A 12,428-nucleotide genomic window follows, 5' to 3' on the forward strand; every position below is an offset into this window, starting at 1 on the left:
GCAAAGGCAAGTCACAAATACAGGCAAACTCACAAAACTATGTTTAACCACATTAGTAGTACTTTAGCACTAGACACTTCAGTGCCTGCATATGCTATACTTGTCCTAGACAGTGAGCACAATGCATTAAACCAGCACATATGACCTGCTCATATTAAGCTCACAAACACACAGGGAAAAAAAAACAAGTAAACAGCCCACTCACAAAGAGAGATCTAGAAGAAAACAAATCTGGGAAGCCTTCCTGTGAAGGGAATCTTTGTTGTCTGCCTATATCCACGAGAATGCTTCAAAGGAGGTTTGGCTGAAGAAGCAAAACCCATTCTCAGTGTGTGTGGATTCATCCCATAGACTGAGATCCTACATGAAATATCCAGAAGACAAGCTGTGTACCAACATTGTCTCTCTCTGCTTCCTGACTGTGGACAGTGTCTCCGCGAGCCTCACATGTCCTCTCTCTCCCATTGAGGACAGACCATACTGTCAGCTCCAAAAATAAACCCTTCCTTAATTTGTTTTTATCAGGTATCATCACAGCAGTAATTATGTACTTCCCTATATACTAGAAAGCAGTCGACTAATGAAGGTTCTAGAAGGAGCAGAGACCTTCAAGAAGAGGACTGATGGAGCAGCAATGTGCGAGTGCTGGGGATGAAGAGATGAACACGGACAAGACACAGTACCAGAGAAGCATCAGAAAGGAGTTTTAGTCTCACTTCAAATTATTACGAGTCATTAAATGCTCTGAGCTTAAGAATAATTTGTTTCTAAAAATTGTGCTTTGCCTTGTTTGTCAAGTGGATAAATTAATTCCTCTGTTACTGTCTGAGATAGGGGTTCACTATACAACTCCAGTATACAGCTCAGGCTGGCCTAAATAAAGCTTGAGACCTTACTGCCCCAGTGCAAACGGTACAATTACAGACATGCACCACTACCTACCATTTTAAAAAGTAATTCTTAACATTTGACATGTTCAATAGTCTTGAACAGACACTCTTCACTGCTGGTGGGAATAATGAACAATTTGTGAAGATTTATTACAAGTCTTTCTGTTACTATACAGTAATGTACAGCTATTAAAGAGCAGGATCTTACATATAGAATTAAACATGTACACAATTTTGCCTAAAAAGAGAACCATAACTACACTGAACCAAAACAATGGAAAAGGTTATAATACCCATGACCAAAGAACTGGTTAAATGTTCTGGAGAGGGCTGTAGTGCTGGCTCAGTGGTTAAGAGCACTTGCTGCTCCTGAAGAGGACACAGGTTCAGTTCCCAGCACTCACATGGGGCACACAACTGTCCATAACTCCAGTTCCAGGGAATCTGATACCCTCTCCTGGCTTCCACAGGCACAACACATAGTACACACATACATATGTGCAGGCAAAGCACTCATATACATAACTCGCATACATATAATGGGCTGGCATCGGGCAGAAAAATAGGGGAAACTAATCATGGGAAAGGAAAGAAGCTCCAAAACTCTGCTGACTGGGAATCAAGAAGGGCTCACAAGATTATGAACCTTTTCAGTAAAAGTATGTCTTGGTTTGTGATCTGCTTATATAATAAGGTAATCCTTTGAACTTTGTGAGCCATGCATTTAACTTATGAGCCTATAAACTATCAGTGCACCTCAGAAACTACCTTATAATCTCATTTTTTGGTTGGGGTTTTGGATGGGGGAGGGTGGTGGTTTTAAGACAGGGTCTCATTTAGCCCAAACCAGCCTCTGACTCACTATGTAGATGTCCATGATCTTAACCTCCTGATCTTGTCTCTATATCCTAAGTACTAGGATTACTAGTGTGCACCTCCTGTGTGCACCACCAGTGATACTGCCATGGTTTTAGCTGTGCTAGGGATAGAATACTTAAGGGCATGTAGTACTACCCTTTTCTTATTATACATGAATAGACATGTCCTTATACGTGGTGGTCAGTGGGCAACTTTTATGAACTGCTTCTGTCCTTCCATCTCCTCAGGCTTGCCTAGCAAGTGCCTTGACCTTAGAAACCCAATACTGTTCTTGGTTTCTATTTACTTGCTTGCTTGCTTACTTGTGTGTGCATGTATGCATGTGTCTATATGTGAGTGTCTATGTAGGCCAGGCTAACCTGGAACTCAGAGATCAGTTGGCCTCCACTTTCTTTGTTCTGGGATTAAGGATATGTGCCTGACACTAGGCTCTCTTAGGCCTGTCTTTCCTTCCACATGCCTAGCTTAAGTCTGTGTCTCTACTTCACACTGACAGCCCGAAGTTCTCTTCTGCAGCATAAGTCAAGCATCCTGACTTCTACAGAGCAGTCTCTGCGAGGAGCTCCTGAGGCTACAGGCACAGTGTAGGGTTCCATCTCCCCAGCTCTCACTGCCACCTCAAGAATCATCTCAAGAATGATGATGGACACTTAAGTGCGTTGGGAGAAATGGCACTTATTGTCACATGCTTTAAACATTCCCTTAGCCAATCAAACTGTCAACTCATTTACTGGCTCCGTATAATCTTCTACAAATTATGTTTTAGGTGATTTAGGAGAGAATCTATGAAGGAGCCTGAAGAAAGTATTTTCCCTGAAAAAGTCTTTTTTTTTTTCCCCTTTCCTGCATAAGATTATGTCTTTCAACAAAGTTTCTACATAAACTGAAAAATAAGTATTTATCCAAAATGCAATCAAACTTAAGAGCACCAGTTAATATATATAAAATAAGATTTGAGGGTTTTTTTTTCCCCCTCCATTAAAGCTCTCAAGGATCCTGTTGAAAAAGTTACGATCTTACCAACTGTTACTTGAGAAAAGCAACATGAGGAGCTCAGGAGGCTGAGAATATGAGCAACACCAAGTTCAGTAACCTAGATTTCAGAAATGTAGCCTTTGAACTGACAAGCACTTTATTTCCCCCTCCAAAGCAATTTCCCTATTGTGCTGAAAATTTTACTTCAGTATTTAAAAACAATAAGATGATGAATAATGGATTTTCCCCCAAAGGAAGGATAAGCATAGAATCCTGAGTGTCTTTGTTGCCTGGTGTCATACACACTTAATTGGTTTGTCACTCAAGAGAAATGAGCATTTCCAGCAATTAAGTATAATTCTAGGAACATTTTTAAATGAGTAAAAACAATGTGAACAAAGGAAACAGAAGCAATGACATGGACCCAAGTGCACTGCGCATTCAAGGAGGACAGGCCACCTCAGCTGCTGTCACAGGCTTTCAGAGAGTGGGCATCTACACTTTCACGTTACCTTAAGCGTCTGACAGCTCTACTGCTTCTATCTGGATGAAAATATTGAGAATGTATGTTACAGCACATTAATCTAAAATGTATCTAATGTTCAAAACTTTAGAATAAATAACATAATCTCCTTTGCCTGCATACTAACGAGGAAGAAAAACAACTCAGTTGTGCTGTGTAGGGAATGTCCATTGGATGGAGCTGCTGAAGTTCAGCTATGAGTTGTTACTAAGAGGCTGATGAGAAGTATGGCCTACCCTGCCTCTAACAGCACTAAGTTAAAAGGGTTCTCGGGCTGGAATGCTCTGTCCCCTGTGCCATGAAAAAGGCTTATGGAAGCTTGTAGCACAATTAGTACAAAGAACTTACCAAACACATGAAAAGACAAGGAGCAAATTTACAGAAACACAATGATACCAAGCAACAGGAGAATTTCCAGAGGTTATCAAGCCACCAAGGGGTTCGAAGTTTTTATTGATGTTGAAGAGAAGTTGCTTGGTCTCAGAATCATAGGCCATTTAAGTGGGATGTGCATGTAGGTGAAACAGCAGGCATTTCATGTAAGTTGTTTCTCAGTCTGGTCTTTTTGGTAAGGCAAGGTGGTCATAGGGGGCCCACATGTCTTCGTAAGATCCCACGAGTCACTAGAGATTAGTTGTGACTATTAACATGTGCATATTTGGCTTTTATTTTTGTCTCTATATTCTCCAAATGTGTGACAGCAGCTTAATGTGTATGTCTCAGTGTCAGACAATGGGACCGTAACCAGGGGTATTTCTGTCATGAGGGCACCCTCAAAAGGGTGAATGCTACCAGAAAGGGGACTGGCTCTCTCTTGGTCTTCTGCCACACAGAAAGAAGACATGCTTGGATTGATCTGCCATAATACTAAACCACATAGGCTCTAGAACTGTAAGAAAGCAACTTCTGCCTTTCATACACTACCTAGACTCAGACAGACCAAACTAAAACTCAGGCAGCAATGACCAGCACCATTACCGTCTAATTAAGAAGATGGCATCAGAAACATGCCTCAGTCTTGATTGGAAAAAGCAAGGAACAATGAGGAAGACTAGCCAGTCCCTCAAGCTGAGAAGTGACTACAATCCTGAACTAGTTCTTTCTCTCTCCTTTCCTCCTTCTTCCTCTCTCCCACCCCTCTTGTCTTAAATTTTTTATGTGTATGGGTGTTTTGTCTGGCATGTATGCCTCTGCACCACATGTATGCTCATGAGGCCAGATAAGGGCACTGGATTCCCTGAGACGATATTAGCAGATGATTTTAAATTGCTATGGATTCTGGGAATAAAACCCAGATTCTCTGCAAAAGAAGCCAGTGTTCCTAACTACTGAGTCATCTGTCCAGCCCCAATAAATTAGTGACTTCTAAAAAGTTCTATAAGAAACCTAAAAAAAATTCTGGAATAAGAAGTTATACCAATACTACACATAAAAAGAAAGTTTTGAACTAGAATTAATAATATAATATCCAACGTTAAATAAACACAATACAAAAACTTAAAGGCCTGTTAACTAGGGACATAAATTCTAGTAGCCAATAATTATTATGGACCCTATTATCAATTCTATCTTCACACTAACACTTTGAGATGTATGAAAACTAAATGAAATACGCCTATTCTGACAAATGTAAAGAATTTATTTTCAAGGTGAACTATTGATCGCTTTTCCAATGAAATTCTGTGTTAACTTTTATAAACATTTCTAAAAACACAAAGAAAATTCTGGGCCTGAACAAGTAGGATAGCATCATCTTAGCATTCACTGTAAGGCTGAGCACGCCTAACACAGAATTCTAGGCTCAATCCCCAATACCACAAACAAGCCAGACCCTTCAGCTGTAATTACCACAGAACTCTTTATGATTACTAAAATATTTAGATCATAATTATAAAACTTTTAAGATTCAAAAGAAATTATATATAAATCCTTAAAATAAGAAAACCAGCATTATAAAAAATCTGTGTTACATCTACCAAGAAACACTAATTTTTGCAGATAATCAGACAACACACATCTGTTCTCAGCATGAGTTTCTTTTTAAACAAAGAAGTTTAGCTGTTATAATATGTCAAGTGCCTCTCTGCAAGGCTAGTAACTCCACCACTTTGAATTTAGAAAACTCCAAGAAAAAGCACTAACAAGCATGGACAAACAACACCCTGATATCTCTCATCCTCTTATCCCCCCCCCCCCCATCTCTCTCTGTCTCTCTCTCTCACACACACACACACACAATGGGGGGAGTGAGAAGAGGGGGAGAGAACAGGGTATGGGAAGAATCCCCAGTCACTTTTACGAAGTAAAGATCTTTTTAGGTCAGGTCCCTGGGGCTTCAGGAACCAGACGCTCCTCTCCCAAAACACTAAGACTAGTGGACATCTCAAACGGGAGCAAACAGGACACCCTTCCCCATCAGGTGTCAAAGCTACGCAGGAAAACTGGTCCTTCAAGACAGTGTCTTCCACATTCCCCACCAACTACTAACAGGGTATCACAGGAAGTCTGGTAAAATAAAGAATTAAATAAATCTCATCACATAATTCTCAAATGTTAGGATGCAATAAAAAAAGGAAAATCTAAGGAAAGAGAGAGAGAGAGAGAGAGAGAGAGAGAGAGAGAAGGGGGCGGGGAGTGATGGAGAAAGACACTCCACGTAGGCTCTAGCTTCAGTGGGCAATCATGAACACATGAGTAAAGAATGGAAAAGCTAATCCAATGGAAAGGGCTAATATGAAGATGAACCAACTGAAAATTCAAAACAGAAAAGGTGGCTCCAGAGTACAACAGAAGGAAGATTTGGTTAACATGAAGACAGAAGAGGAATTGCCCAATCTGAACAGGAAATGGACCTGTTCATTGCAAAGCAAATGACATACCCAGGACCTAGTAAAAACTCAAAATAAATAAATAAATAAATAAAGATAAGCCAAAAGAAACCCATGCAAAAATGATACCATCAAACTCCTGAGTATTTCTTTAAAGGCTGTAGTGATAAGTCAAACAATTCAGCTGACAATATATTTCCCATCCCAAAAAAAAAAAAAAAAAAAAAAAAATCACAAAAGCTCATAACACTTTTCAAATGCTGAAAATGCTGAATGATTGTCATTCTCAATTATAATACAGTTCTTTTCTCTTTTCCTCCAGGAATGTCTCCTGGTAAGTGTCTGAAACCATATATTACCAAACAATATACATGGTGATGATTTTTCCTATACATACAAACCTGTAATACAATTAGCAACAATATATGTCTAAAAAGATTGCTGGATTCATGCCTTTTGTACTTGGAAATATTATCAGGTAAAGTGGGAATTATTTAACCGCCGAGCTTCCAAGAGCAGTCAACACCACAGCTCAGAAGACTTCCAAGTGGTGGATCATTGGGTAGCGTAGAGAGCTCTGAAGAAATGAGACACATCTCAGACAGGACTGAGACTTCAAAATATTCACAACAGCACATAATTTCAAATATCTAAATTGTTTGTTTCTGTACATTTCCATTTACTATTTCAAGCCTTGCTGTCGATAACCCAAAAACCCGAAAGCTTAGAAAGTAAAGCTGTGAGACAGGTTAGTTAACTGTGAAAGTATCCTTTAGGAATGATGGGGAAACAGAAGCCTCCTCAGATGAAGGAGAACAAATGGATACAAAATGCTTTAATGGGGCAAAAATAAAAAAATTCTAGAATATCAGAAAATAAGCAGGCAAGAGAAAAGACAAGAAATGTAATCCAAGAATTTCTCTTCTTGAGGTTTCTAAATTGAGAAAAAAAGTAGAAGTTATAACACTGTCAGATGTGGGCTTCCAATAATACATAAATGAAACATTTATATACTTTTTAAACATAAAACTTACATATATAAGTCTATTGCCAAGGAAATGGATAAAGAACAGAGGCAAATCTTACCCTTAAAACACCAACAGTATACTGGGATGCATTATGTGTATGTGCTGTAATGCCTAGAGCTACTCTAAATAATAGCTATACAAAGACCACCACACATGAGTCAAAACAGGACTATGAGTGCTAAAGACTAGTCTGGCTATGCTCTGAGTTCCTGGCCAGCTGGTTTACAAAGTAAAACTATCCCAAAATAAAGAAAAAAAGTTTGTTCAATAACCCAAAAGAACTCAAGAAAAGAGGTTTTAGGCTAAAAATCAGAAGAAACAGAAAATAAAATGCCACATACAGGTTCTGAGAATGGAAAATCAACTTGAATATAAATGGTCTTAATATACCAATTAAAAAAAAAACTGAGCCAGGCATAATGGTTTATGCTTGTAATCCCAACACTCAGGATGTGGAATCAGGAGGATAAGGAGTTCTAGGTCATCATGACCTACACTGTCAGACCCTTCGAGGAGCGGAAGGGAAAAGGGAGGGGAGGGGGAAGTGGAGCGAAGGAGGGGAGGGAAAGGGGCTGGCAGAATTGGGTGTGGGGTGGGGATGGGAAGATGCAGATACATTGAAAGGTAACACTAAGCAGGTGGTGGCAGTGCACTAAATCTTTAATTCTAGCACTCCGGGAGGCAGAGTCAGGTGGATCTCTTTAAATTCAAGAACAGCCTGGTCTACAGTGCAAGCACCAAGACAGCCAAGGCTGCAGTGAAACCTTGTCTCGAGATAAATTTAAAAAATAAATAAATAAATAAATAAACAAAGGAAGGTAAAACTTAATCCAAAAGAGTGACCATTTTAATATCTAATAGATTTCTGAACAAAGAAAATAATCAAAAATAAAGAAAGTTAAATAAAAACAGCGACCCAATACTTAGACAATGGATCCTGAATATATAGCCATCAACCAAGAGCTTCAGAATCTATAAAAAGCAAGAATATCCAAAATATGACAAAATGAAATTTTTGCATGGCAGCTCCAAATAAGCTCCTAAGATTAATCACTTACACAACTACTACACAATCACTCTTCTGGTACCACCAAGAACAGTTAAATGGCAGCTTGGAGTAGCCACCTCCAGGCAAGCACTCTGAAAAGCGGGCCCCTTACAGAGCTTCTGTAATCCTCAGCCAACATTCCCATGAGAAAAGAATAGGAATCGCCAGTTTAAAGATGAGGAAATGAGGGTATAGAAAAAGAAACAAGCCCAATTCAAACTACTAGTAAGTAGAACGACCAAGATCCAATTCAGTTCTCTACCATATTCGAACACTTGCCCTGTAAGTCCCTCAAAACAGTCAAAGATCAGACTTCCAACAGTCTCTTACTGACCCTTTTGAAGCATACTCAATACCTGGTTTTCACAAAAAGAAATAAGGCTGGGCGTGGAGATCCACGCCTTTGATCCTAACACTGGAGGAGGCAAAGGCGGGTGGATCTCTATGATATCTATGACTTCGAGGTCAGCTTGGTCTGCAGCGCAAGTTCCAGGCCAGCCAGGGATACACAGTGAGATCTTGCCTCTAAATAATGTTCCACCCAAAAAAATATTTGAAAGCTCTGATTCGGAAGAAACTAAACATTCAGTGAGTTGTGTATTTTTTTTTCTTCTACATATTAAGGGTGTTTCTTCAGTGCCTCTACAACAAAATTAAAATTTAGCAACTACAAGGTAACTGACTCTCCGTTTTCAAGTTTCTTTCATAAAACACAATGAAATTATTTTCTTTGGGTAAGAAAGTGTTTGAGACGAGACTTCCACTTAAAGCAAGGTCTGGGCATTTCATTACATTGCTCAACTATGGCCCCACTAAACAATTTAAGCTCTCTAAATCTTCACTCTACCAAAACATCTGTCAACTGAAAGTACTGTGTACACTCGTGGCTAAGTATAAAGTGGGCCTAATGAGCCCTCCACGTCTGGAAAAAATCAGTGAGACTGTGCAAGGCGTGTTTGTACACTCATTATGAGTTGCACCTGTCACCCCGGCCTGCTCGCCCACACAGTAAGTTCTGGGGCTCCCGAAGCCACTAGAGAGGCGGGCGGCGCCTCCGAATCCCTGGGCGCGGCTCGGCCCGTGGCCCTGGGCTCTGGAATCGGCGGCCCGCTCGCGCCGGGCTCTATGGCTCCGTGCGGACTTCGGGCCGGCAGGGAAGACCCTCGGTGCCGGGAAGGGTCGGGCCCGCCGTTACCTGCCGCGCCGGTCCGCTCCCGGCCCGGGCCCGGCGGCGCTGTAGTAGGCCGCACGTCTGTGGCTGGCTGCGGCGGCCGCCGCGCTGCGCACAGGGTACAGAGGAATCTGGTCCGCCATGCTCCGGCCTGCCCTCCCCACTATCCTCAACTCGGCGAAACCTGCCAGCCAAGTCCACTCAGTTTCCAGTCAGGGCCGAAGCATCCCAGGGCGGCGCCCCGCCCCCCGCGCGGCGCGCGGATGACGTCACAGAACGACGGGCGAGCGTTTCGGAGGCGTGGCCGGGATAGGCCACACCTCCACTGGCGTTGCCTGATGACGATTTTGAAAAGAGCGGCGCTATGGTGTCCTTAATCCCGCTCCCATCATGGTACCAAACTTTGATGTTGTGCCAGTGGCTCCTGCTCTTCCTTCTAATGTCTCTCACTGTCTCTCTCCATCTCTGTCCCTATCCCCGTCTCTGTGTATGGAGTGAAGTTGCTTGCAGCCCACAATTTCAGGTTCAGGCAGGATCCACACATGATGCTCCCCATTTTTGCTGTAGATTATCTTAGCCTGCTCTGAGTCACTGTGTTGTATAGAAAATAGACACTTTCAGGTTCTGCCTAGCCTCCAAGCAGCTGCATTTGACAAATCAAGGCCCTGGCTGTAGTGATTGTGCATCTTGTTTACACAGGTAAGTACCCACCATCTTCCAGCACACCAGGGTGCACAAACTGGACATTTATTTTATGTGAATAAATAATGACACCTTTAAAACTATCAAACAGAAACACCAGGCACATGCACTTATCAGTCACACCTAAGCCTCCACCTGGGACTATAAAAGGAACACCCCAAGACCAAAATGTGGCAAGCGTAGCTTAAGAAGTCTCATCTAGGAAACTGCCATATCGTGCCTCAGTCCCCAGCTCCAGAGGCTCCAAGACAGTTCTGATGGTTACACCCAGAGCATTCCAGTGACACTAGAAACGCCCTGCTATCAAAGAACTCAGCTGTTGTGAACACTTCTTTGCTGCACGTGCTTCCTCATGTGATCCCTACAGAGTCTCGGCCTCCCACTTGAGACAGTTTTTCTGAATTCTGCATCCTCTAACCCTTCCTTTGTCATGGAGAGAGCAAAAGGGCATACGAATAAGTGTGACATGTACTGTGTGCTCTGAGAGTTAGTGTTAGTGAATTAAGACGAAGTGGTGTTTCATTTTGATTGTCTGATTGATAGTGAAAACCATCTGAAGGATAGTCCTCTGGACATCACTGTGAGCATAATTACAGAGAAGTTTAAGTGAGCTTGGGAAGCCCACCCAAGATATGTGTACCACCATCCATGAACTGGAGTCCCAAGGTGAAGGAAAGGAGAACAAGAGCAGAGGGTTAATCAATCTCTCTCTCTCTCTCTCTCTCTCTCTCTCTCTCTCTCTCTCTCTCTGTGTGTGTGTGTGTGTACATGTATCTATGTGTATATGTATGTTGTGTAATTGTTACTGCGTCTGTATGTATGTGTGTGTGTGTGGTTGTTACTGTGTGTATGTATGTATATGTGTGTGTGTGATTGTTACTCTGTGTATGTGTGTGTATATATGTGTGTTGTGTATTTGTCTTAGTCAGGGTTTTATTCCTGCACAAACATCATGACTTCTGTATCACTGTTCACCACCAGAGGAAGCCAGGACTGGAACCCAAGTAGGTCAGGAAGCAGGAGCTGATGCAGAGGCCATGGAGAGATGTTACTTACTGGGTGGCTTCCCCTGGCTTGCTCAGCCTGCTTTCTTATAGAACACACAATGGGCTGGGCCCTCCCCCCTTGATCACTAGTTGAGAAAATGCCTTACAGCTGGATCTCATGGAGGCATTTCCTCAACTGAGGCTCCTTTCTCTGTGATAACTCCAGCTTATGTCAAGTTGACACACAGAACATATACAGTGTGTATATGTGTATGTGTGTGATTGTAACTGTGTGTGTATATGTATGTATGTCTGTATGTGTGTATGTATGTATGTGTGTAAGTGTGTGTGATTGTTACTATGTGTATGTGGTGTGTGTGTCTGTGTATATGATTGTTACTGTGTGTGTATGTGTGTATATGTGTATGTGTGTGTATGTGTATATGATTGTTACTGTGTGTGTGTGGGTATGTGTGTGTGATTGTTACTGTGTGTATTATATGTATGTGTGTACATATGTATCTGTTGTATGTGTGTATGTATGTATATGTGTGTGTGATTGTTACTATATGTATGTGTGTATGTGTGTGTGTAGGTGTATGTGGTTGTTACTATGTGTATGTATGTGTATGTGTAATTGTTACTGTATGTGTGTGTATATATGTGTGTTTGTATGTATGTGTGTATGTATATGTGGATATGTATGTGTGTATATGTGTATGTGTGTATGTATGTGTATATGTGTGTGTATGTGTGTATGTATGTGTGTATGTGTGTGTATGTATGTGTATATGTATGTGTGTATGTGTGTGTATATGTGTGTTTGTATGTATGTGTGTATGTATATGTGTATATGTATGTGTGTATATGTGTATGTGTGTATGTATGTGTATATGTGTGTATGTATGTGTATGTATGTGCATATGTATGTGTGTATGTGTGTATATGTGTGTATGTATGTGTGTATATGTGTGCATGTATGTGTATATGTATGTATGTATATGTGTGTATGTATGTGTGTATATGTGTGCGTGTGTTCCTTCTCGTGTCCATAGCTCAATCCACACTCATCATGAGACAAAGTTAAGCCTTAAGTTACATTTTTTGAGGTATTCTTGTCACAGCAAGAAAAGTTAATTAATACAAATTGGAATCAAAGAATCTGGTTTCCAAAGGCCATCCTTCAAATAAAAGTCAGGTGAAATGGTAAACTGCAGCCGGTGAGACTGGCTTCCCTTGTGATCCAGTGTTTGCTAAATTTGGACACTGAGGGAGACCAGAGGGCATCCATCTGACATAGCGCAGCTCAAAACACTATCTCATTTCTTCATCTATACTTGTCTATACTGAAACAGGTTGAGATTTTACTCTCATTTCAAAGATGAGTTTTTTAACCAG

At 41.2% G+C, this 12,428-nt stretch overlaps 1 protein-coding gene across 2 annotated transcripts in view; it reads right to left on the reverse strand.

Moving 5' to 3' along the window:
• The window catches only part of ATP9B (ATPase phospholipid transporting 9B (putative)), a 177,470-nt gene extending 167,955 nt beyond the window's left edge, over positions 1-9,515 (reverse strand). For both annotated transcript variants that reach the window (XM_080919981.1, XM_080919982.1), the window contains exon 1: positions 9,367-9,515. In XM_080919981.1, the coding sequence (XP_080776107.1) occupies positions 9,367-9,485 (119 nt within the window). In that variant the 5' untranslated portion in view covers positions 9,486-9,515. The remainder of the gene's footprint in view (positions 1-9,366) is intronic.
• Between the last annotated feature and the right edge of the window lie 2,913 nt (positions 9,516-12,428).

The sequence above is a fragment of the Micromys minutus genome (genome assembly GCF_963924665.1).
Source record: "Micromys minutus genome assembly, chromosome: 8".
Taxonomy (NCBI): Eukaryota; Metazoa; Chordata; class Mammalia; order Rodentia; family Muridae; genus Micromys; species Micromys minutus.